The sequence below is a fragment of the Pseudorasbora parva genome, chromosome 11, assembly GCF_024679245.1.
Source record: "Pseudorasbora parva isolate DD20220531a chromosome 11, ASM2467924v1, whole genome shotgun sequence".
NCBI classification, from domain to species: domain Eukaryota; kingdom Metazoa; phylum Chordata; class Actinopteri; order Cypriniformes; family Gobionidae; genus Pseudorasbora; species Pseudorasbora parva.
This window is the reverse complement of record NC_090182.1, coordinates 21,484,525-21,511,497: the sequence shown is the minus strand read 5'-3', so window position 1 is coordinate 21,511,497 and position 26,973 is coordinate 21,484,525. Positions and strand designations below refer to the sequence as shown.

Below are 26,973 nucleotides of genomic sequence, written 5' to 3'. Positions count from 1 at the left end.
ATCAAGGCTGACTGACAGCCAGACTGATAACAAGCAGTAATTATAGAATGACTAACACTAAAAGTTGGTCAGTACAATGTGGCAAATATCAGTCATATATCTTAGCATATGCATGAATCAAGAGTTTCTTACTTCAGGGGCCTATTGCACAAAACTAGGATAAGGAATTAAGCCGGGATATATTGGTGATCCTGGCTCAATTTATTCAGTAATATACAGTTATCGTTTGTTATCGTTATAGTTCTTGGTGCGTGTGCCTTCAGGGTATGTTTACATGACAGTGATGTACTAAATTTTGCACACAGATGACAAGATCAAGATATCCCAGCTTAATCCCATATCCTAGTTTTGTGCAATAGGCCCCAGGTTTTGGAAGAATTGATAGTCCTCATGTTTTTATGAAAAGTGACAGATTTATTAAGTATATTGACGATGTCAATACATTAAGAAATGATCTATTAACCACACAAAAATGAAAATTTATTTTGTAAATGTATTCAGGGTCTACACTCAAATGTGCTGAACTGTGCATATCCAGTTTTATTTTACAAATATCAAGCAAAGCAACTCTCTGAATTAACTTTCTAGGAATGTAAGATCACAGAAACATAGTTTTACTATAAACAAATTTAATTCGACTTTAAGCATAATAAATCATCAAGCCTTCAACTGACCGTGTTCCAATGAAACAATAATACCTGGAAAATGTACAACAATGTAATGTTCAAGACAGCCTGATCAATGGTTGCTGTATTGTGCCTTAATCACTAGCAATAGTACATGACCCCAGGGATACAACAAACCAATTATATGCTTCTTGTTACAAAATTCTAGGTATGTAGATGTTAGGAGAATAGTTCAAAAACATTTTTATTGTTTGGATTGGAACATAATCTGTTCTGAAGTGGCATGCTGGGAAACGGATACTTGATTAGCGGAGTGTTACTAGCTCCTCTGAGGACGTTGGGTGGATGGCAATGGTTCTGTCAAAGTCTGCTTTAGTAGCCCCCATGTTAACAGCCACTGCAAAACCCTGAAGCATCTCATCACAGCCAAAACCCTGCATATGGAGACCAACCACCTAAAACAGGAAACAGGCTAAGAAATGACGTACTGTAACAGCATTACTGCTAAAATACAATTAAATAAAAAATAATGATCCATCTTGATATTTCATACCCATTTATGATTGATGGACTGATTACTCCCTTACCTTTTCGTCTTTGCCAGCACACACCAATTTCATGATGCACTGGCTCTTTCGAGTGGTGATGGCGTAATACATGGGAGTGAAAGAAGTGGTATAAGCCTTCACATTGTCCTTTCCCCAGGCCTTGATTGCTTCATCTAAAAATCATGACATCAATTCAGAAGCAGCATATGTTAATATAATTTAAATACTGTATTATTAAAGTGCTTTTATGCTATTAAAGGTTCTTAATTTTGTTTTAGAGGTCTCCAATACATTTACACATATTAAACCCTATTTTTCTCATAATATACATTGCACATCCACATATATCTCAATGAGTCTCAAAAAGTGGTGTGTTGTTCATGAACGGGCTGGCTCTAAGAGCCGATTCTTTGTAGTGAACGAGAAGAGTCCACTCCCATCAGGGAGAGCTGAATCTTCAGCCGCAGACTTGGTCCAGTGCAGTGGTTTCAGAAAGCCCAATGTTGTACTTCATCCACATAAATGTTCTATCCATGGATAAACAAAGTGTAGGAAGACTTGCATTGTTGCAACATTGGTTCCCTCAGTCTTCTCAAAAACAGGACAAACAATCACAGAGAGGAGAAATCGCATCAGCCCATCCAAGCTGAGGAATCTGAAATTTCTAAATGCTAAACTGCACTAAAGACTAATGTGGCTTAATGTTTAGACTTTTGCCTATTTATTAGATTTTTTGTTTTGTTTTTTTGTGATGGTTATATGTTGAATTAAAGTTTTATTAAAATGCTAAATAATATTAACTCTGTATTTTTTTTTTGGTCAGTTTTTCCATATCAATTTCAGCGTGAGTCCTGATACTTTTGAAGTGAAAACAGCATTTTCTTGACATGTCGACAACAAGAAACCAAAATCTTCCAGGCCTCAGTAACAACTACATTGTTTGAAAGCAGGCCAAAGTACTAGTGAACGTTGTTCACTGCCAGCCAATTAAGAATCATAGGCTGGTATTATTCAAATCTGTTACATAGATATGTAACAGAGGCAAAGTGCATGACAAATTAAGTTATTGTCTCTTGTGTCTGTAAACATTCTTCAACAATCTTTAAACATTTGCATACCTTTACATTCATAAATGGCAATATTACACATAGCATGAAAGGTAATATTCCAGAAAGCATAAAAGTGGCACTTTAAATGATGGAATAGATGAATACGTTATGAAAATACAATGCATCCGGAAAGCATTTACATTGCTTCACTTTTTCCACATTTTGATATATAACAGCCTTATTCCAAAATGGATTAAATTCATATATTTTTTCTCAATTCTACAAACAATACTCCATAATGACAACGTGATATAAGTTTGTTTGAAATCTTTAAAAAAAAAAAAATTTTTTTAAATCAAATAAGTACTCACAGCCTTTGCTTAATACTTTGCTGAAGCACATTTGGCACCAATTACAGCCTCAAGTTGTTTTAAGTGTAACATTATCGATTTTTTATTTCCGGACCTCAAAAACTCGACAGCCATTTTTTTGTTCAATCGGGGTCAAGTCTGGGCTCTTGTTGGGCCACTCAAGGACATTCACAGAGTTGTCCTGTAGCCACTCCTTTGTTATCTTGGCTGTGTGCTTAGGGTTGTTGTCCTGTTGAAATATAAAACTTTGCCTCAGTCCACAGAGAAATGCTGTAGCTCTGTCACCATCGGGTCAGTGACCATCGGATTCTTGGTCAACTCCCTGACTAAGGCCCTTCTCCCCTGATCGGCCAGTTTGGCTGGGTGAACATCTCTAGGAAGAGTCCTGGTGGTTCCAAACTTCTTCCATTTACAAATGATTGAGGTCACTGTGCTCATTGAGACCTTCAATGCTGCAGACATTTTTCTGTACTCTTTCTCAGGTATGTGCCTCGATACAATCCTGTCTTGGAGGTCTACAGAATTCATTGGACTTCATGGCTTGGCTTGTGCTCTGATATGCACTGTTAACTGTGGGACCTCATATAGACAGGTGCTATAGAGCTCAATTTTGAGTGTCATGGCTTCTCTTTTAATAGATTTGCAAAAATTACAAACAAACTTCTTTCACATTGTCATTATGGGGTATTGTTTATAGAATTGCGGCAATAAATCATTAATTTAATCCATTTTGAAATAAGACCAACATAACAAAATGCAGAAAAAGTGAAGAGCTGTGAATACTTTTCAGATGCACTGTATGTTGAAGGACTAAAATGACTAAAACTAAAGCTGAAATAAAAATCAATTAAAGCTAAAAATAAAGGGCTTGACATTAAGCCTGTTCACATGCTTGTCCTTCGGTCATTCACTTGTCCGAGTAAAAATGTGCTTGTCCAGATATATTTTTTTTTGTGTGTAGTAAATATCCTTTATTCTAAAGCAATATTCTCCCCAGTGTTCAGTCAGCTTGGACATATTTAAATCTGCATATTAGTGATTTTTTTTGTTACTTTTATAAAGGGCATTTTCCCCTAATCTTATTAAATATATCCTATGCTTAAGCTTTGATTTTAATTTTATATTCTTAAATTTGATCAATAAATTATAATAAAAATATATATAAAAAAATAAGAACAAGACACCATAGGGCTGTTACAAATCAAATTAAATAATTTGCAGTGATAAATCACAACTGCACTAAATAATGTTATGAGATTGTTTTAAATATATATTTTTAATATACAAATAAGAAATGTTGGAAAGTATGTTTAAACATGAAACTAAACAGCCAGTAAATAGGTGATTCATTCTCGAATGAGGCAGTCGTTTATGAATAGGTCATTGAATCTTTGATTCAACCGAAAAATTCAAAATACTGAATCAATCAGTAACACTGTTTCCGTGAGATGCGTTAGGGTTCTGCTGTGATCATTGTTTACAAATATTTGCTGCTGAAATTGAACAATAACAAATGTTGCATCTAAAATGTAAGTGACTTAATGTTAATTAATTGTTTATTGAGCCTGTCATAAGAAATCAGTGTCACAATTTTCAATCTTGATGTATTCAGGAAAATGGCACTTGGTTGTGATTTTGCTTAACTGTATCATCCATTATAAGTATAAAAGTTTTTTTTTTTTTTTACACAGTAGGCTATGTTAGTGAGTTTCTTGCTCATTTGTTGTGATTTCTCCTTGAGAGGCTGCATGAGCCTCAACAGCACAACCTTGTTACTGTCAGTTTGTTACATTACGTATATTATTATGCACTATCAATCGCCACTTACACTAAATGAATGCAGATTCATTCTTGCATTTTGGTGATCCCTTAGTTATTTTTTGTTATTGACATTTTAATCAACTACTTGTCCGGTCGGGCAAGTAAAATTCTCTTTCACTTGCCCCTTCAAAAAATCCACTTGTCCAGGACAAGCGTTTATGTCGAGCCCTGAATTATAGTGAAAAATGAATACAAAATTACAAAAGTAGAAAATATACAATACCAAGAAATGCTCAAAATCATAATACTAAGAAATTAAAACTAAAAAGATATACAAAAAAAGATATTTTAAATTATAAGTACTATATACTAATAATACTAAAATAACACTAGCTACATAAAGAGTCTGAAGAAAATCTCAAAATACTATAAGAAAGCATTATGTGTACATACAGTAAGCTCACCTTCAGTTAATCCTACTGTGCCGATAGGTGGGTGGCTAAACACAACCGTAGGGATGTTATTATAATCGATTTTGGAGTCTGGTTTGCCCTCAAACAGTCGGTGAGCAAGTTTTCTGCCAGCAGCAATGGCAACTATCCATACAAAAAGGAAACAACAACCGCTTATCAGTATAAACTGAATATATATTCCCAAAAAACAGATGCTAAAAAAATTAAAATTATATGTATATTTATTTATATAATTATAAAGTTGGGGGGCCCCGTGATGTAACCCCCCAACATACAAAACACCTGGAAGATAAAAATCCATGTAGGATCAATTTCTCTTTAAGGATGTGATCTTGAAAACGTACCAGGTGTAAGAAGTGCTTTCCCACAAACATCCCCAACTGCATAGATGCCTGGGCGAGTGGTGTTCTGGAACTCATCCACCAAGATATGTCCCCTTTCATCAAGACTCACACCCTGAATAACAACATAGAAAAAAAAGTTTTCATAGTAATCAAAATCTGAAAATTTGCTTCCAGTTGCTTGCTACTTGTGTTCTATATTAAGATGTACATCCAAGTGAAACTGATTATCAATACAGAAAAATGTTTAGGACTGGGCGATAAAACGATAACGATAATTATCACGATATAATTTTCCTCGATAAAACGATAACAACAGGTCGATAAATTCTCGATATAATGCTTACGCGCTATGCGTAATGCTGCGCATGCGTATTGCAGACCGGGCTTCTGGGTGCTGCACGCGGTAATGTTTACAGTCAGTGACTGACAGGCTTGGAGGATCGGAGATAAGTGGAGCGATAAAAATGAGCAATAGTGAGGAAAACTCAGAGCTCACGGCCAGCTCGAAGGACACAGATATCGTTGACAAGTTAGTTCGCTCAACTTCACTGGTTTGGAGATATTTTGGCGATCCCATCCGACATAAAACAGAGCGACGTGCGTGGACTGCTTATCATAGGTTTACGTTCACCACGCGGAATTTAATTATTAAATGATCGTGCTTCTTCTAAGTTCTTCCACATAACATGCAGCCCAACACAGCGGTGAATCTACATTAACTACATTCACACACTGGCTTATTACCTTGTTAGCTGTAGTGGGTGACTTATTTACAACAGGCTAACGTTACCAAACTATAATCACTAAAACATCAGACTTGTACATCGCTATCATAATTGTTTGTCTTTGGTGATGTAACGTTATTAATGACTCCGCATCGCCTGTATCAAAAGAGAAATAATGTCATCTGGTCTTTAAAATTTATAAAATAGACTAGACAGCCCTTACTGGAGATCCACAAATACTGAACTTTTCTCTCTCCCGACCAGCCCACTGTCGGTGAGGTGTGTTTGTGTGTGTGTGTCGGTGAGATGCAGAGCCGGCCCAGCCACTAAGCGACCCTTGCAATTGCAAAGGGCCCCGTGGCCTGCAGAGGGCCCCCTAGAGAGCGCACGCACCTCGCCTCATCTGTTTGGGGAGGTGTTTATTATACTCGAAGCGCAGACTGGGTGCAGGCGTGATGAGACGTCATGCTCGGCCAGATTCGCCTCGAGCTTCTTCGGTTGCGGAGCCGCACGCAAAGTTACAAAATTTGACGTGCACACCGCCAACCGAAATTGGGTCTCGCGCACTCTCGTTGACGCAATTTTTGCCGCGCGCGTGCGGACGCGTCAAGTATAAACAAGGCTTAAAGCTACACTGAAGTTGGCCGTTTGATAAATGCAAGTTAATTCTTCAGTTCAATATTTGTGTCTAAAAAAGGGACATACGTTCCTGTAGAGATAGCAATACACATTCTCCTTTTTTTTTGCCAAATAAATGAAAGCATGTCATCAATGTCTTTCTCTTGCTGTATCAAAATCTCACCTAGCTTTCCTCAGAGATAGTCAAGTTCAGTTTGTGCATGATTACATGATATAACAATTGTGTTAATACTGTATCCTGAATTGTGGATAAGTAAGCTAAACCCTAAAGCCGTGATACGAACCGAACCGTGGCTTTTGTGAACCGTGCCACCGCTAATGTGTACCTAAAGCAGTTTTCATCAATTTTATTTATTGCTTTTGGTATTTATTCAAGTGTATTTTTTGTTAACAGACTGAGAGTCCATTGCTTTTCTTGTTTTTCGGTTGTTTTGTTAATTTATTGTGGATATTTAAAATGTTTTCCGTATCAGAGTCTTTAGAGATAAAAGTTTATTGATCTTTAAAAAAGGTGTACCTGCATTATTATGCCATTATCATTATTTTAGATGAAAATGGGTTTAGAACGAAAAATCTTATCATTTATCGCAATAATTTCTTGACCAATTTCTTGTCCAGCAAAATTTGTTATGGTGTGCTGTCTTTGCCTTTTAAACTCTGGTGTCAATTAAAAATGTTTCTTTGATGGTCAGTGAAAATCACTTTATCAGTCTTTTTATTCAGCAAGTTCATCCGTGTGTGTTCATTGCACTGCACTGCCATTCAGCTCAGTTGTATCATAATTTTCCTGTTAGACATCAAACATGGAACTCAACTCAAGAACTCAAGGTCTTTTATTGACGTTCTGTACATGTTACCACATAAGAACGAAATACGTACTCAGGACCAGCAGCGTAAAAAAAAGATAATTATCATACAGTAGGCTACATAGAATAATTAAAACATAATTTAATAGACTACAAAATTTTAAAGTAACATAGTAGATATATGTACAGTATAGTTATAAGGTAGTCATTGCTTTTCTTTAGGCCTTACTTAAAACGGTCAAGGGCCTCCAACCAAATTTTGCTTAGGGCCCCCAAAGGTCTAGGGCCGGCTCTGGTGAGATGCACGGTGGACCAATCCACTGTGAGGCAAGAGAAGGGGCCTCAAAATGTTTCTTAAAACGCTTTTTTTTTTGACCGTTTGCGTTTTTAGTGTTTTACTTACACAATTATATTGAGCGTTTTTGTTCTATTTCAGCTGCGAAAATCGTTCACAGCAGAACCGCAACGAGTCTCACAGCAACGTGGGTAAATGAACGATTCAGTGTTTGAATGAATCGTTTGAATGAACGACTCAATGACTCGCTCATTAAGACGGCCACCTGCTGCCACCTACTGGTGGTTTAATTGGATCTTTAAACATACTTTCCAACATGTCTTATTTGTCTATTCAAAACTACAAATCTCAAAACATTATTTAATGCTGTTGTAATTTTTCAGTGTAAATTATTTAATTTGAATGGTAACAGCCCTTATAGTGTTTTATTTTAATTTAATGTATTGATCAAAATTACAAATATAAAATGAAACATGAAGCTTAGCCTATATTTAACAAGATTAAGGGAAAATGCCCTTTATAAAAGGTGAAAATATCACAAATTTCAAATGATTCAATAAAAATAAAAACCACAAATATGCAGATTTAAATATGTCAAAGCTGATTGAACACTGGTGAGAATATTGCTTCAGAATAAATTATATTTACCACACACACACACACACACACACACACACACACACACACACACACACACACACTTTTCTGGACAAGCAAATTTTTTACTTGGACAAGCTTGAACGATTTGCTTGTTCGAAGGACAAGCACATGAACATGCTTAATTTCAAGCCCTATATAATGATATATTATTGATTTATAGTGTTGAGTAAAAAAATGCTGACCACAGTTAAGATTTTAATAAATAAATCTACCTCAGTTTAAATAAATTGTTCACTTGTTTGGGAAGTGTTTGTCATGTTTTGACAATAAAGGATAGTTTAAAACCACAGCTAACTGTCTGTTTTCTACATCTTTCACTCAGGAGCAAAACTATGCCTTTAAACTTTAAAGAAATAAAGATTTTACATTTATCGTGATATTTATCGATATCGACTGATATGCTAAATTATATCGTGATAATTTTTTTGGGCCATATCGCCCAGCCCTAGATTCTATCCATCTATCCATTTGTTGTTGATTGGACAAAGGCAGATCTGAATGCCAGACTGAATGTTGACTAACTAATTGGAGAAGTCTGGCATAAGTCACCAGATTCAAGTCTTTCGTTTCCCCAGAAGATTGAGTCATGACATTTTGATTATAAAAATTACATGGTCAACTTTTTTTCCGTCAGATTTTTTAAATCTGCAAGTGGTGTACTGTAAAAATATTATTATACAGTAAAGTTCAGTTTTTTCCTTCCAGAATCAACATTTTGTAGTTTTATAATCTTGGACCATTTCACATTTCTTAGGTATTTGTTTATTATTATTTATCTAGTAATATTTTACCAATCATATTTATACTAATATCAATAATAATATGAATCAAATTGAAATAAAGCTTTACTATTTGACTGAGGTTGAGGCCAGCGGTGTTGGGTTCCCTGCCAATAGCCCAGAGCAGACAGTCCACCTCATGGATGGTATCCAACTTCTCCTGTGCATCCTTGTCGTCAGGGTCTTTTGTCACCAGCGTAACAGTGAGGCCCCTGTCAGTCTTCTGCACTGACTTCACCTGTAAACAATGTAAGAATATTATGATATATTTATACAAGATATAGTGTGGAGAAAAATTATAACTGAAAATCTGCCAAACAAACTGATACATCTGACTGTAAAATAAGGCAGCTATTTATTACCTTAATTAACACTTCTGAGTACTAGTTACCTGAGTATTTTTCCGTAAGTCAATACCATGATTTTGCAATTCTTTGGTGCAATTTGAGCTTATCAAGGCATCGAAGTTTCTCAGTACCTTCAAACAAAAGAACACAGTCATTGCTTACTTTGTATTATGCATGATAGTAGCATTAAACCATGTGAAAAATAATAGGGCTCTTACTCCTCCTTGTCGTATGATGATGGACGTTTTGGACCCCAGAGTGGAAAGGATACCAGCCATCTCCACAGCAATATATCCTGCCCCAACTATGACACTACGTCTAGGTGAAAACAGTGATCTGTTATTTTATAATAAGCTAAGAAGACACAATAATTTAAGCAGACATTAGCAATGAATCACTTACTTAGGGCAAGATTCAAGTTCAAAGAATCCATCACTGGTAATGCCTAAACTGGCTCCTGCAGTAACATTGAAATTTACAAAATGAAGATGTTTTCAAAAAAGAGACAAATATATAAGTGATAGTTCACCCAAAAACAGACATTTTGTCATCACTTAGGCTACCCACCCTCAATTTGTTCCAACCCTGTATAATTTTTTCTTCTTCTTCTGTTGAACACAAGAGGAGATATTTTGAAGAATGTTGGTAATCAAACAGCTGAAAGTAGCCATTAGCTTCCATAGTAGGAAAACATACTATGGAAGCCAATAGCTACCATCAACTGTCTGATAACCAACATTTCTTTAAACTATCTCCTCTTGTGTTCAACATAAGAAGAAAAAACTCATGCAGGTTTGGAATAACTTGAGGGTGAGTATTTTATTTTTGGGTGAACTATCCCTATAATGGTAAGTGCAAGAAAGGATGCATAGAGAAGTAAAGCCAGAGGTTTAATTTTGAAAAAACAAGCCCACCTGGCACATCATCCTCGCTGACAGTGGACGGGTGGCCGCCAGTGGAGATTAAGATATGGGCTGCTGTGTATTTCTTTCCATTGACTTCAACGATAGGTTCAGGGCCATCTGTGAACCTTGCATAGCCATGAATTGACTCAATTTTGGCCTACAAACAACCACAAACAACTTCTCAGTCAAATCAATACCAATTTTAAATGTTTAAAGAAGCCTTTTCATAACGCCATTTAATCGTTTCCCTCAATGTCTGCTGGGTACAGCTTTTGCATTGTAGTACAAGTACTATACAAATCTGATTCTTCATGACATGAAAACCATGTTGAATTTGGTCTTGTATTTTCCACAAATCACTTTACAATTAATTTGCTGTCTTAAGAGTAACATAACACAGCCTACCTTGTCAAGGTTGCTTCGGTAAATCTGATTCAGGCGACTAACGTAAGCATCCCTTTTGCGTTTAATGAGTCTGAAAATACACATACCCACAGTGACATTTATTATATTAATTTATCTTTGTCATATCATGAAAATCCTGATAGCCGAACTCTATACAGCATAACTCACCTCTTACTAAAACAAATAACTCCACCCCATGCTTTTGTGTTTGACAAGATTACCCAAAGCTGTACTGACATTACCACAAAAGGGAAGCAAAATAAATACCAAAAGTTGTAACGTAACAGATCGAACAGGAACATGACTATCCTCAACTATCACAAGAGTAAAAAATCATTTTTGTGCCAAGAATTACTACATCTTCTTTCAGAAACTATATTCTCTATGGCATGCCATTATTACATGTATCCCTTAAAATTTGTGTCTTTACTGATATTACTAGTAATTTATTTTTTACCGTCTCTAATTCAGCACCTCTGATCACATATCCCTAACCCAGTGATTCCCAACCTTCTGTGCGTACACTGTGCGAATTCGGACACTTGGAAGGTGAGATATTGCAGATGCTTTGAGTCATTTAATTTGATCATCGCATCAAATCAGCTGGTACATGGCACGAATGTTTGCACCGCGAGCCGGCCGCGATCACACAAGTTTTCGTGTACACAGACACCAGAGCTTTCAATGTTGTTGCTATAGCTTCAGATACAAAAAAATAAAGAAAAAATGTGTGCAAATGATTTGTTGAAAAGCAGAGGACAGTAGTAGCCATTCCTTTTAACCGAAACAACCAGAGGGAGAGAGAAGAGTGCACGTGAGAGAGAGAAAGTGTGTATGTGTGTGTACGCAGTATGTTTGCAGCCGATGAGCTAATAGTCATAGATTGCGCCTATATGACGTGCTTGTGCATGATTTGCCAATAGGGGACAGTCATATATGCTGGTAAAAATCGGGCCGACTCCCCGAACTTTTTAAACATGTTTAAAAATTATCTAATTAGGCGGGAGGTGCTCTTAACGTTCTCGTCTCGTATTTCCTCTCACACGGTGCGAGCCGCGACCATGAGCGTCTACGATGTCCATGCGATTTCTCCCGAGAAAAAAAAATTGTCTGCGAGTTCGTACGACAGCAAAAATCGCACCGTGTACACCCGCCTTTAGGGGGGTAAAGGTGCAGATTGCTTACGGTTCGGTTTGTATCTCGGTTTCAGTACGGTTCGGTATGTTCAGGGAAAAAAGTACTACTTTCAAATAAAACACTACACGTCACCTGTATTCATATTCAAAGATACGACAGCACTCACATGCATTGAACAAAGTTTACTAAGAGAGACCATTTTGCACACGTTTACATACGTTCTTTTATTATTATCGCTGTTGTAATGTATCACTGAGCAGCCAGCACGTGTATTTATCGACAGAAACATACATAAAGCATTCGTTTCAAGTTACAACCCATATTAAAGATGCGTCATCGGATATGGACGAACCGCGGTGCAAGTGCGTGCCACCACCTTTTACACGGCACCCCTGCTCTCGTCAGATTGCACCCCTGTTGTGAAACACTGCCCAAACTGATAAAAAGTTAAGTAAGTAAAAAGTAAAAAGTATTAAAAAGTTAGATGGGTTATTTCCACTTTTCGAATATTTTCTTAATTTCTATTGAAAATAAATTCCTTTCCAATGTGATGAGAAAAGGGAGTAGAGCGAGTTCGAAAAAAGGCAGATTCGAACCTCAGGTCAAATTTGCATCAAAGCTTTCTGCCATATACCCCTACAATATTGCTGCTGTTAGTAAATCGTTGTCTGGCCTAATCAGATGTTTAGTAAACAAGGCAGGCTATTTGAACTTCATGCAAAAGGCATCTACAGCAATACAATTTTTCTAAGAGAGGACACACTCAGGTTTTTTTTTTGTTGCTTTGAAACAACACCCATGTAACTCAACATACTATCCACAAAAAAACAGCCAAACAACCCGGAAGAAAACTCTTAAGAAAGTGTTATCTTACTGCCAGCTGAAATTTGCTTTTGCTCCCTCAAATCCATAGTCTTCATGATCATGGAGATACTCTGCATGAGAGGATGCATTCCACATAACCTGGAAGGATGCAAAAAGACACAGTTGTTATTGAACACTTCTGCTTACATTAGGCAATCAATTAGGAGTAATTAGAAAAGTAAAATATACCTTTTTAGGAACACAACCAACGTTCACCTGCAGCAGAAGAGAAGTTTAATGGCCAAAGTCAAAAATATCAGCAGACATTTTCTTTTTCTTTTTTTGCATAGGTGCTAGACTAAACCATTTACACAAAAAAGAGCTGGATCTGGATTCTTCCCAAACACATCTATACACGTGACTAATCCAGCGACCAATTACTGTAAATAATAACTCGTCTAAAGAACACATCTATATGACTCTAAGGAAAATGTGGTGTTGCAGGAGCAGTATGGTCTTTACTCACGCAGGTACCTCCGAGTTTGTGACTTTCGATCACGGCTGAAGTGGCACCGAGTTCAGCCGCTCGCCGCGCGCCGGCTAGCCCTCCGGATCCTCCCCCAATCACCAGAAAATCAAAGCGCGTGACGGATTCAGAGGCCATGCTGCGAGTGATTAGTCTACGAGAAGATGACAGCGATCGTCCAAGAGTAAGAAAAGACGCTCGCAGTCGAGCCAGCGGGCTTAATATCTCCATAAGCAGGAAGCCAACACCCCGGCCAATGCAGTAGTTGAACTAATGGGGAGGGACGTAAAAGCCAATGCTTAGTCATTGTGAATTGACACAATAGTGTGTAAATCCCAGAAGCAAGTCTGGACAATAGTCATAGTTACCCATGCTTATTACTGTCCTTCACTGTCAGTCCCGTTCCCAATATACCGGGTGCTCAACTTACTTGCTTTTAAATGCGACAGGTAACAGTCAGGTTTATTTGAAAAAGGAAAATAGTAAAATCAAAATTACATGAGCTCACGAACACAAACTCACCGACGAAGAGCAGCAAATATACCTGTAGGGGAAACCCGTTTGCAGTACATTGTTGTAAACATTATATTTAAAAAAATAAAGTGTCGTTGCTTAGATTTGTTGAGGTATAAACTCTTTAGGTGTATCTATGCTGCCCATCTTCGTATTCATATGCGTTTGTTTATAACAGAATGCGTCGATGTAAACTGAGTTCAGAATGACGCCGAGTTAACGGAGCATGCGCGTTTCAACACGTAGCGTCACTACATAAACATTAAAGCAGCGGCGTAACATTAATGCGCCAGAGAAGTAATATAAATTAGTATCGTTTGCGGTAGTCATACAGTTCAAAAGTTTGGGGTCTCGCTCTCTGTATATATATATATATATATATATATATATATATATATATATATATATATATATACTTAAGTTGAGAAATGTTTATTGAGCACCTAATCAGCATATGATTTCTGAATAATCATGTATCACTGAAGACTGTATCGAGTAATGAAGTTGAAAATCACCATTGTTAATTGCATATTCAAATGTTATTTATAATATATATATAAGAGTAATGAAGTTGAAAATCACCGTTGTTAATTGCATATTCAAATGTTATTAATATATATAAACCAAAAAAAAAGTAAAAAAAAAAACAATCTCTATAGAATACACTTTTGCATAAAGTACCTTGGTATCCAGTAGGAGTAAATAATACTTGGCAGTAAACTCCCATCAGTCACAAATTTCTGATGACTGATACAAATGAGAGGACAAATCTTAAAGGGATTAGTTCACCCAAAGATAAATTTGATGTCATTAATGACTCATCCTAATGTCGTTCCACACCCATAAGACCTCCGTTCATCTTCAGAACACAGGACTATATATTTTATATTTAGTCCGAGTGTATGCAAGTAAATGTACACTTTACTGTCCATGTCCAGAAAGGTAATAAAATAATCATCAAAGTAGTCCATATGTGACATCAGTTAGAATCTCTTGAAGCATTGAAAATACATTTTGGTCCAAAAATAACAAAAACTACAACTTTATTTAGCCTTGTCTTCTCTTCCGCGTTTGTTTTCAAACCTCAAATAAAGATTCAAACGGTCATGAATCGATCATTGATTTGGACCACTGGTATCATGTGATTTCAGCAGTTTGACACGCGATCCAAATCATGAATCAATATGCTTATTCACAACCATTTGAATCTTTATTTGAGGATTGAACACAAACAAGGAAGAGGAGACAATGCTGAATAAAGTCGTAGTTTTTGTTATTTTTGGACCAAAATGTATTTTTGATGCTTCAAGAGATTCTAAATATAAAATATAATTAATAAAAAATAAAAAAATATGACTAAATATAAAATATCTTAAACTGTTCCGAAGATGAACAGAGGTCTTACGGGTGTGGAACGACATTAGGGTGAATCATTAATGACATCAATTTAATTTTTGGGTAAACTAACCCTTTAAGTGATGCATCAAATCAGGGTACTTTATTGAACAAGCTACTAAACTGAGTGTGATTAAGCAGCAAGTTCTGGCAACAAGTCAGAAATAGATTTTTCCCATAAATATTGTCTTTATTGATGAATTGTACAGGAACAAGTTACACAAGGACATGCCTTCAGCAGGGCGATTTCACTGGTCATTCTCATAGTCTGCAGGGTTCTTTCTTTTGCCCTGTTCATGTACATGATTGCCCCAGGTGTAGGTCAGGTACATCAGAATCATGGCTGTAAATAGAGATGGAGTTTTATACAGAGGTTTAGTCACACACAATGTTTGCTTTAACCTATATTTAAAATAGTAATAATTTAGGCCCAAAATGACTTACGTGGTGCAACCTTGAATACAGATGTCTTGAATCGTCTCCACACATTTGGGATTCCCTTGGAAAAGTAGTTTGGGAAAGCCCTCTGCTCAAAGGGAGAAATACTGTAGGTGATCACATGCCTTATCTTGGCTAAATCTCCAAAGTGACGACCCATTGTGCAGAAAAAAATATCTGAGAGAGTGAGAGAGAGAGAGAAATAATAAATTGCATTCAACATATTTAAAAAGGAAAATAGTTTAAATTAACTGATGGGGTGATGTTTTATCAAATCTGCTTTGATATTTTATACACATTTTAAATAATAGTTAATTAAAGTATTAATTAATTAAGTCAATTTTACTTTTCAGTATTAATCTAATCAAATTTTACAGTACATGTAATAACTGGAATAGTTGATTCTTTAGTGTATCTACAATGACTGAATACGTTCATTTGAATAAACTATTCAACAATAACAAGTCAAATCAGCTGTATAGGTACAAAATCAGGCTTAGACCATAAAACTGTAATTATAAATTCTACATTTTAAAAACTCCTATAAATGTCACTATGGGGAATTAAATTGGCACGAAAAGACGTTCTATGAGTCATGATACGATCATTTAAATACACCAAGACGGTAAGGTTATACTCATTAAGTAACGTATGGTTAGATCAATTCAATATTGCATAACGTTAACAAGAAGCGCACGCGTACATCATCTAGCAAAGACAGATATAATAATTACTTAAAAACATAACTTAAATAGACAGTGAGTGCATAGACAACTCACTGAACATTTTATAACACATTTATAATGCGTTATTGTGGCTAGGCTAGCAGCTTTCTCTAAGACCTTGTTTGACTTTCATCTCTATCACGCAGCCTATTTACAGACACATTTATACTCCACATACATACATTTTATCGTTAAATTAAGATAATACCGTCATTTTTAACTCACTAAACTCAAAATACAATGCAAGGGAAGATTGTTCTGCTCACAAACCTCACTGCTCCTTAACACCCTTGTCCTGCTGTGGATTCTACAACTTCCGCGTGCAACCGTAAGTCATATCCGTTTCCTTTTGATTCCACGCTTTCTCATTGGTGCTCCGCTCTACTGGTTCCTGGCTATCGAGACACGTGAAGGTCAGCATAGCGCTGGAACATTGTATACAGTAGTCCGATATCACCATTAAGCGATTTTGTGTAGCTTTTGCTATTCTTCTTCCCAATGGATAACCAAGGAGTCACGGCAGACCCTCAACTGCAGCAATTTATCGAGATCGAGTCTCAAAAGCAAAGGTTTCAGCAGTTAGTTCATCAGATGACAGAAGTGTGCTGGGTGAGTGTGTTTCTGTCCTTTTGGACTGCATGATGAATGATGCATCGACTTTATGATGCTGTACATATATAGAGAGGATTGACAATACACAGTATACCCTGTCTGATCTCTACCCTGGCGTGTTAGCATGTTTATGATCTGTGGATATGGAAGATGTTTCATGTAAGTTAGTTCAAGTAATTAATTTAATTAAGGTGCTGCCCTCTTTAGTCATGGAGTTTGTGACCCTTTGGGTTTCTCAGCACCAAATTATTTTGAAGAAAATTACAATACAAACTGTAGTATTATTGTGACAAATGATTATTAACCTGTGCTTCTTAAAGCGATAGTTCACCCAAAAATAAAAATTATCCAACTTACTCACCCTCAAGTCATCCTAGGTGTATACCTCTATATGCTCTTGGAAGAGCCAGTACATTTTTTAATACAACTCTGATTGTATTCGTCTGAAAGAAGAAAGTCATATACACCTAGGATGGTTTAATGGGGAGAAAATTATTCATAATTTTTATTTTTGGGTGAACTATAAAATATATACAAAATAAATGTATAATTTTGTGGAAACGAAAGTTACATTTTTCACAATAATACAAATTTACCTCATGTAATATGTGGTGGTGTAAATCTTTGTTGTATCCAGTTGTGCACTTAAATTAAAAATGTAATAAGGTTACAGGCAGTGTTGGGTAAGTTAATCTAAAAAATGAATGAATTACTAGTAACTAGTTACATCTTCAATAGTGTAATTAGATTACAATACAAATTACTCTCCCCAAAAAATATTTTATTACTTATTATTTCTAATTACTTTTTAATTCCTATATCAACATTGAGCTAAGCGATTGAACTATAGACACGAAATGCCTCTTAATTCATTCAAATAAATAATATAAAAATACATCTAAAAGCTACAATTTTTCTTATTAACTGAGCAACGTATTACAAATGGATGTATAAAAACATGCATTTTAAAGTTAGTCTTAAAATTTGTATGTTAATTCCACTATTGTATTATATATAATTGTTCTACAGTCTATGCACAGTATTTAGTTCAATTACTTGTGAAGTAATTGTAATTACACAAATAAGAGTAATCCCTTTCATTTTTAAAGGGAAAAGTAATTAAATTACAGTTACTAATTACTAACCTACTTACACCCATCAACGATTACAGGCCCTTCAAAACTATTATATGTTGTTTACTTGCTAAATGCAGCAATGCCATCAGTTCTGGGTTTCTTTGGAGCTCAAGGTGTTTGTCTTTACAGGAGAAGTGCATGGACAAGCCTGGTCCAAAGCTTGACTCCAGGACAGAGGTCTGTTTTGTGAACTGTGTGGAACGATTCATCGATACAAGTCAATTCATCCTCAACAGACTAGAGCAAACTCAGAGGAGTAGAGGAACATTCTCAGAGACCATGACAGACTAGTAGAACTTCAGCCTCTTATTGAGGCTTTGTCATGCCAACAAGAACTGTGAGGCGACTGCTATTTACAGGATTCAGTAAATTTCTCAAAGACAAAAGTGCCTCTTTGCTCTTTATTATTTTGAAGGCCATATATTCATAATCAAATGGATGCATGTACAGTCCCATAGAAAGCCCTGATTATCATTACCATCGATATTATTGACATTTCCCAGTTCTAAGACGTTGGTTTGAAATTGAGTACATAATGTGGAACATCATCCAAAAGGTCCCTTTTTACAAATCAGATCCGGAATTGAGGAGGAGGCTCTGCATTTCACTTTCGTCAAAGTGCATACCAAGTATACAATACTTTGTCTTACTGGGAATGTTTCAAGGTCTGTGGCTTATTCAGTGTCTGTTGAAATGTGAACTTGAAATAAAATGACAACATACTTTCTGCAGTTATTCGCATGATGTGTATAGACAGGAGAAAGCTAAGTTTCAGTTACAAATTGCTCAAGCTCCTTAAATAGTAATGAGACTTCATAGAGGTTTCAGTGTGCTATTTATTAAAATAGCTTAGCGGTACTCCAGATACACATACAGAAAACAACGTGCCACCTCTTCATTTTTTTTCTTCCCGTCAACACTTAACAATCAGGTTACATTAGTTAACTATTTTAACATGAGGTGTATTTGTTAACATCAGTTAGTGCACTTTGAACTAACATGAAATTTTTTATTAAAATTAACAAATACACCATGTATTTGCATTGCATTATACATTGACTAATGTTAACAATGACACCTTATGTAACGTGTTGCCTTGGGGTCAGTAAAATGTAATTATTTAAATCAGCAAGGATATATTAAATTGATCAAAAGTGACAGTAAAGAGATTTATAATATTACAGAAGATATACATTTTTAATAAATGCTTTTAAACATTCTATCCTGATCTCTTGAACTTTGCCATCACATGAATAAATAAAAATATATTAAAACAGAAAACAGTACTGTTTACTGTATTTTTGATCATATAAATGCAGCCTTGGTGAGCATAAAAGACTATATTTCAGAACAATCAAAACTATCTTACTGATCTCAAACTTTGAAATGACATTTTATCAGTTGTCAAGCACACATAATATAAACAATATCATGTTTTTCATGAACAGATGAGGCATTGCATATTAAGCTGATACATTTAAAGTTCTTGATATCAATCTAATTATATGCATATCCTAAACAAGGCTGGTTTGGTCATCGAATAAATAATGTAACATTTAGTAAGATTGTACAGAACATTTTTAAACATTATGCTGCTACTTCAGGATTTTTGTATTTAAAACAAGTTACTCATCGTTACTAGCATGAAACTTAAACAAGATAAAAATAGAAAAATTATAGATATGCAAGACAAGTATTGTATACTAAAACACAAAATGCTAATTAAAGTACTCTCACAGTATTAATGGTTTAAGTTGGCTTGTACAGTAGCATTTAGTACATCTGTAGTTTAGTAGTCACTCATGAGCATTGAGGTTTTTTTTTTTGTGCTAATATTATTCTAGACAAAAAATGTACCATTGCAACTCTTGTCTGAACTTGCAGGAAAAAAACCCTTTGAGCTTCTTTCCTTAGTCAGATTGCTTTTGTCCACAGTAATTCTCTCGTCGGTTGGCAAAGCCACATACGGTTGGCTCCACGCGCTGCCTTGAAGTCCGCGGTGCAGATATAAAGGGAGAGAATCCAAGCTGAAGTTAATGTCCTTGAATGCATGAAGAAGAAAAATGCCAATGATGATGGTAAGAAAGCCACTAACAGTCCCAGCAGCCCCATCGGTGGACATTCGAAGCCACTCCTTAAACAAGATGGCTGAACAAGCCATGACAGATATAGTGAAGAAGACATAATAAATAGGTGTAACTATAGAAGTGTTGAAAATGTCCAGGGCTTTATTAAGGTAGCTTATCTGGATACTGATGCAGATCACAAGACATATGAGCAGAGCCCAGAACAGTGGCTCTTTCAGAACAGCTGTTCCAGCAAACAGCTCTTTGATCCCAATGCCAAGGCCTTTCACACAGGACACAGATAATGAACCAATCACAGAACAGATGAGAATGTACACCAGAACATTTTTCTGACCATAGCGAGGAGCGACAAAGAAGATCAGGGCCAGGCTACTCACGACAATGCAGACAGCAAAAGCGATGAATCCTGTGATACATGCAAAAAAGATGATTTAAAAAAAAAAAAAAACAATACGGAGTTCACAAGTTGCCTTAGTGTATCTGTAAATTATCACTAATCAATTTGTAAATAAACCTGGATCTTTAAGTTTCTCTGCCATTGCTTTTAACGATGCCACCTCTTCCTCTTGCGGAGCATGGAGCACCATAACTGTGGAGCCGAAGATGCACAGCAAACAGCCAATTTTCCCATGGATATTCAGCCGTTCACTCAGAAAGTATGATGAAAGCACAGCGCTGACGAATAAAAGTTGTACATCCAATAAAAACTTATTTTAGATACTCAGATATTAATATGTATATTAATAATGTTCAGATGAGACTGTACAACCCCAAAAGTGTGGGTCAGTACGATTTTTTAAAGAAATTTAGGGGGAGGGGGGATTCAGCAAGGATTGTTATTAATCAAATATTAGCAATAAAGACTTTTATTTCATTAAAAAAAATCCATTAAAAAAATATTATATTTCTAATAAATGCTGTTGTTTTAAACTTTCTATTTATCTGAGCAATGAAGGCCGTAATGATTTATGCTGTCCACTAGAGGAGACGACAGGATAATACGGTAAGTCGTTACTACTCACTTTCCCTGTTTGCATCATTTTAAATGACAAATTAATTTCATTCATAAATAGGCCATATCTGTCTATAAGAACAAGCTTTACACATCAAGCTGTACAGCTACTTAAAACCTGAACCCTGTTTCAAGGTTTGCCACTCTTGAGTGTCTTTTAAGATATTCACATTGGTTTTTTGCATTTAATGTTTGTCTATGGAGCCAGATCAGCCTCAATAATAATACATTTACAAAACAAAATTCATAAATGCATAGCACAATTCACATTTGTAAAATCGGATTCGTAAATTCAAAACACGATTCATAAATGCACAAGTTAAAAGCATAAATATTTCCCCAAATGCTCACACAAATGCATCTTACCTAAATAAATGTAAAATCTTTACACAAATATGTATATATCAAGGTCTTGAATGCATTTCCATCACACATTTATGAAAGATGTTGCATGCATTTATGGATCGTTGAATCTGCATTTGCGAATCGTCACACGTGCATGGACTGCATTGCATTTGTGTGTGGGATTTTTGAGACCTTCCTGGCAGGTTAGGATTCGTAAATATCTTTTTTTGGAGGACGTTCTGTTTAGCCAATCGTGGTGAGCTTTTAATCCACCAATCAAAACGCTCCTTACTGATCAGACTCAAGAAGCTCACTCCTGCCCTTTTTCTGTGCATTCTTTCATGATCGGTTGTTTCACGACCTTTATGTAAAGACATTTTAATGGGTACTCTTTTTTTTTAGCACCTATTGCAATTTCTACAAAATTATGATTTATATTGTTCGCACAAAATACAGCTACCCGGTTAGCCTGCGATCACCATGGAAATGGAGCTGTCACTGTTGTTTTCACTTCAGGTAAGTTTAGTCCCTAAAATTACACAGATAATACACACACCTGTTCCTGACACTTTCTTGCAAGCTTCTGTTAAATATTTACTTTAGAGAAATGGTTTAGTGTCTTCGGAAAAAATCTGTTAGAGTCTCAACCATTAAGCTAACGTTAAATATAAGAGGTAATGTTAGGCTAACGTTAGCCTTGCGCCATAAGGACATTTGGGCTCTTAATCACATATTATCTGTAGATAAGAGGTTTTGATAGGTTTGCTGGCAATGTGTCATGAATGGAAGTAATGTTAATCTAATTATTTAACCTAAAAGTTTTCACTGTTAATCGGTGACGTCACTCACACAAAGCGTGAAAATGGCCTGAAACGATTTCAGACACGTTTTAATCTTTCACAGTGAACCAGTATTGACAATGTATATCACCATGCATCTGTAAAACCTAAACGTAAATTCTGGTATCTTAAGATATTATATTGTATATCCTGTATATTATTTTTTCCCCTGCATTTTCACCTATGCTCTAGTTTATTTATTTCTAATAAACCTGACATTGTATACCACATATTGTTGGCTCTGTAACAAATTGTTTATGTTCCACTGTTTCTTTTTTTCTGCACACTTCACCACAGAGGCCAAATGAGCATTGTGAATGTACAAATCTCACGTTATATTTATAACAATTCTTGTTGATGTTTGAGTTGTATTTCAGGGCAGTTTGTGAAGACAGATTAACAAGAGATGTTGTGACAACCTGGACAGAAGTCGGTTCCAGATCCACCTTCCAGACCAGACTTCTCTCTCATATTTATTGCTGTCTAATGGTGTATTATGTGTCCTCTGCAGAATTAGGTGCATGCAGATATTACTCGGGAACATGACTAAACTTTGTTTGCTATAATACATCTATTTAGTGCACCAGTGAAACATAATTTTCCCCCCACATTTGCTTGTATAACTATATCTTTGTCATAGTATTCTTTCAGTGGTAAAGGGGTTTTCAGATGACAGAAGTCAACGTTAGTCAATACAATGATCTCTATGAAATGAAGCGCCAGATTTCCGGTGTTTTCCAAAATCTGTGACTGACCAAATCATGTGACCCTAGTTGGCGCTATATTGAGCAAATCCAACCTACTACTAAACCTATTCCTAATCCTAACCTTATAACTAGGGTCACAGAATTAGCTACTACAACAGAATGAATCTACAGAGCATGACGTGCAGGGAAAATAGTAGGCTAAATGTATTAATCGAGGGGACGAATTAGTAAATCGTAGGCACAATTTACTTTTTTGTCTTGCACGTCGTGTGCGGTGCTCTGTATGGATCAGCATTGAATGGAATGGTTTACTAACCTACTAACTCATTAGAAGAGCCCTTGCTGCCACCTACTGGCATAACAATGTAACCTGCTATAAAAGTGCTGAAAAACAGCTAAAACACAGGCACATTAAAACAACAAATATTATTGATTCAACAATAACAGCCATTATACATTTTACATTTACATTACATATTTAGATTGCAATTTAATTATTATAATAATTGCAGCAAACTAATTATTAACTAATTAATGATTGTAACTATTTCAAATGAGAATGTACATTTTAATGATGAAATGCATTTTTTTTCTGTTGTATCTTATAACAACTGTGCACTGAAATTGTTTTGTATTTTTCTATTGGTTAATGTTATTATATTTAAATTTGCCAATCATTGCATCATTTGCATGTGCTGTACTTTATTTGTACTATTTTGGTGTATTTGTATTTATCGGTATATAATTTTTACTTATTCACCATTCACTTTTCTTTGGTTCAAAAAAGTAAATGGTGAATGTAAAGTAAATGGTGAATAAGGAAGATTATTATGCTTAATAATTCTATATGATGCTAACATTAACACCTCCCTTTGTGTTCAGCAGAGAAAATTAGGTCATACAGGTTTAGATTAGGAATAACCCAAGGATGATTCTTTTTTTGTGAACTCTGTCATATTGCTTTTTATGTTTTGTGAATAAATACAATGAGTGACTAAATTTGTGTAAAGTAAAAATTATTTGGACTACATATGTAAATGTAGTTTAATAAAATCAGCAACAACCAGAGGAGAGCCCTAAAGGTAAGGTGAAATGTAAAAAGTGCTAGTAATAAGATGAATATTCAGATCTACAGAAATATTGTAACCTGTGACTTGCCTATGATAAACTATAAAGAGATCTAAAAAGACCACTTAATCTATTTCTCTTACTATACAGTTATAATATTGTTTTATATTGAAGTCATTTTTCAAAGATAACATGAATAAACGGTATGCAACTTTGGTGAATAAGACAGCAGGCTAACCGGGTAGCTGTATTTTGTGCGAACAATATAAATCATAATTTTGTAGAAATTGCAATAGGTGCTAAAAAAAAAGAGTACCCATTAAAATGTCTTTACATAAAGGTCGTGAAACAACCGATCATGAAAGAATGCACAGAAAAAGGGCAGGAGTGAGCTTCTTGAGTCTGATCAGTAAGGAGCGTTTTGATTGGTGGATTAAAAGCTCACCACGATTGGCTAAACAGAACGTCCTCCAAAAAAAGATATTTACGAATCCTAACCTGCCAGGAAGGTCTCAAAAATCCCACACACAAATGCAATGCAGTCCATGCACGTGTGACGATTCGCAAATGCAGATTCAACGATCCATAAATGCATGCAACATCTTTCATAAATGTGTGATGGAAATGCATTCAAGACCTTGATATATACATATTTGTGTAAAGATTTTACATTTATTTAGGTAAGATGCATTTGTGTGAGCATTTGGGGAAATATTTATGCTTTTAACTTGTGCATTTATGAATCGTGTTTTGAATTTACGAATCCGATTTTACAAATGTGAATTGTGCTATGCATTTATGAATTTTGTTTTGTAAATGTATTATTATTGAGGCTGATCTGGCTCCATATTTGTCCACCTGGAATGTTTATTTGTCATGAGCTTTACACGTGTGGAAATTAAATATCGTACCAATAAACTGATTTATAAACCACAACCGAAACACGAAAAATCAAGCCAAAATCTAATTTTTCGTTTTTTAAACTAAAAAACCCCCCAAATAAACACAATGATTTATCTGTTCTCGTTATTCCATTCCAAACAAGAAATTAAATGATCAGATGATACACAGACCAATATTAATCAGCACAACCGAAAAATTATAATCAGCAATATTTCCAGAGCACCAAATCAACACTTGATTTCTAAAGGATCATGTGACACTGTAGACTGGAGTAATAATGACTGCTGAAAAAATCTTACTGATCCCAAACCTTTGAACAATACTGTATCTCTATCTGTGACTGCAATTACATTTATAACTTTTGAATTGTGGTGTCCACTACTAGGTAAATTTACCTGACCAAAACGCTCAGTGCTCCCAGGGGTGTTACTAATGTTGCAGGCGCAAATGCATAAGCTGCAAAATTTGCTGCCTCACCTATTCCCACTAAAATAAAATACATGACAAGACAAAAGATTGTGATTAGGGCGTTCATGACATTAAATGTGTAGATAGCAATCTTTCATTACTAAATCTATCTATAAATACACATACACTAATCATATTTACATGCACATCTGATTAAAGTCCATATTCTGGTTAAGCCTTTTAATTCTGTTTACTAATGGCAAATAAATACATAAAATGATAATGTCATACTTGATATAAGCCCTGCCCACCACAACCATTCTTTCAGGTATGCATATCCACCTTGACCTGATTAGACAGAACACAAAAAATGAATGTCAATCACTGCAATTCAAATACTGCGTTGTGCAATGGTAAGTTATCAGTAAATTTGTCACCTACCTGCTCTAGTAGAGCCATTTTCTGACAGTCGTAAAAGTCCTTTCTTTTTCAATATAAAACTGCCACCGATGAAGACAGTGGAACTTACAGCCAGTGCCAAACCAGTGTAAAAGTCAGAACGGTTTGCAGCATCCATCTGAACGCAATTATATTAGAAGAACTATATTAAATTTGGCCATTAGGTATTTTATTTACATCGACGGGTCTGTCTAAAAACCTAGTAAGCTGCCTAGATAGCATTTTGGGCATATAATAGCAAAGCTTTGAATGAAGCACACTAGTTAAAACAGCCACAGAATAGAATAGGAAGCAATCCGATCATGTGACTCACTCCTGCTTCACGTCGCCAGTTCTTCAAAATAATAAAACACGATATTTTATTGTAGACTATTGTTCATCTGCTCCAAACATTTACAAGTTAGAGCAAATGCATGATCACAGCACAGAGGGAAAGCTACTTTTTACGATGATTTTGGTTAACGTTAGCGTAATACGCTTTAAACCTGTTGTTGTTTCATGTGACGGTAGCTTAAATTAATTAACATTTACGACTACATTTAAAAGAAATATAAACTATTCTTAAACGGACTAACCTTGCATTCGTATCATCCATCGGTGGCAGTTTAGTCTCGTGTGAAAAAACTTCCTGGTGAAGTGACTATGTAAACTGGGTTGCCAGATGTTTTTTATTTTATTTTATTTTTTTAGTATATCAACTTCCCTATTGCCAAACTTTGACAGTTCCTTGACATTTTAGGGGAATTTATATTTTCTTTATAAGAAACTCCTCTTAGACAGATGCTACTTTATAGGGCTCATACGTGATAAATGAATTTGGTGAAATGGTGTCAGTCAAAATCTGCTTTTGAAACTCCTCAAGTGTGTTAACCAGGTGTTAGCATTAATAAGCTACTGTGTTTAATTTCTATCCCTTTCCACAGTTTAGGTTTAAAAAAAAAAAAAAAAAAAAAATTCATAAAAATATTTTATATATATATATATATTATAAAATATATAAAAATATTAATATATAACTACATTTGTTTAACATGGAAATTAATGTTGGAGGCTTGGAGCAGGCTGGGTTAAGACATTTTTTAAATGTTGAAAACTAAAAGAATCCCTCTTAATTAAGTGTTTACTG

At 35.4% G+C, this 26,973-nt stretch overlaps 4 protein-coding genes across 8 annotated transcripts; 1 reads left to right on the top strand and 3 right to left on the bottom strand.

Annotated features, from left to right (window-relative positions):
* Positions 1–458: 458 nt before the first annotated feature.
* Positions 459–13,954, bottom strand: gsr (glutathione reductase). Of its 5 annotated transcripts, XM_067457397.1 has the most exons (15): positions 13,723–13,954; positions 13,569–13,633; positions 13,201–13,470; positions 12,924–12,950; positions 12,745–12,833; positions 10,734–10,803; positions 10,338–10,485; positions 9,826–9,880; positions 9,642–9,741; positions 9,468–9,554; positions 9,147–9,314; positions 5,173–5,284; positions 4,820–4,951; positions 1,214–1,347; positions 459–1,081 (listed from the first exon to the last, which is right to left on the bottom strand). In XM_067457397.1, exons 3-15 carry the CDS (start codon positions 13,429–13,431, stop codon positions 932–934), a joined length of 1,503 nt encoding a protein of 500 aa, XP_067313498.1. In that variant the 5' UTR covers positions 13,432–13,470; positions 13,569–13,633; positions 13,723–13,954; the 3' UTR covers positions 459–931. The 5 variants fall into 5 exon arrangements, with proteins under 5 accessions (XP_067313498.1, XP_067313501.1, XP_067313502.1 ...); XM_067457400.1 differs by lacking the exon at positions 13,569–13,633; XM_067457401.1 differs by lacking the exon at positions 13,569–13,633 and having other exon boundaries at positions 13,201–13,354.
* A 1,319-nt stretch (positions 13,955–15,273) lies between these two features.
* On the bottom strand, positions 15,274–16,666 carry uqcrq (ubiquinol-cytochrome c reductase, complex III subunit VII). The gene is made up of 3 exons (XM_067457396.1): positions 16,542–16,666; positions 15,553–15,723; positions 15,274–15,451 (listed from the first exon to the last, which is right to left on the bottom strand). Exons 2-3 carry the CDS (start codon positions 15,704–15,706, stop codon positions 15,357–15,359), a joined length of 249 nt encoding a protein of 82 aa, XP_067313497.1. The 5' UTR covers positions 15,707–15,723; positions 16,542–16,666; the 3' UTR covers positions 15,274–15,356.
* Positions 16,626–18,750, top strand: timm8a (translocase of inner mitochondrial membrane 8 homolog A (yeast)). Its single transcript, XM_067457395.1, has 2 exons — positions 16,626–16,880; positions 18,149–18,750. The coding sequence occupies exons 1-2, from the start codon at positions 16,770–16,772 to the stop codon at positions 18,308–18,310; spliced, it is 273 nt and encodes a 90-aa protein (XP_067313496.1). The 5' UTR covers positions 16,626–16,769; the 3' UTR covers positions 18,311–18,750.
* zgc:101583 (uncharacterized protein LOC494104 homolog) lies at positions 18,407–26,514 on the bottom strand. The gene is made up of 6 exons (XM_067457394.1): positions 26,423–26,514; positions 25,830–25,965; positions 25,680–25,736; positions 25,376–25,466; positions 20,621–20,781; positions 18,407–20,512 (listed from the first exon to the last, which is right to left on the bottom strand). The coding sequence occupies exons 2-6, from the start codon at positions 25,963–25,965 to the stop codon at positions 19,860–19,862; spliced, it is 1,098 nt and encodes a 365-aa protein (XP_067313495.1). The 5' UTR covers positions 26,423–26,514; the 3' UTR covers positions 18,407–19,859.
* Between the last annotated feature and the right edge of the window lie 459 nt (positions 26,515–26,973).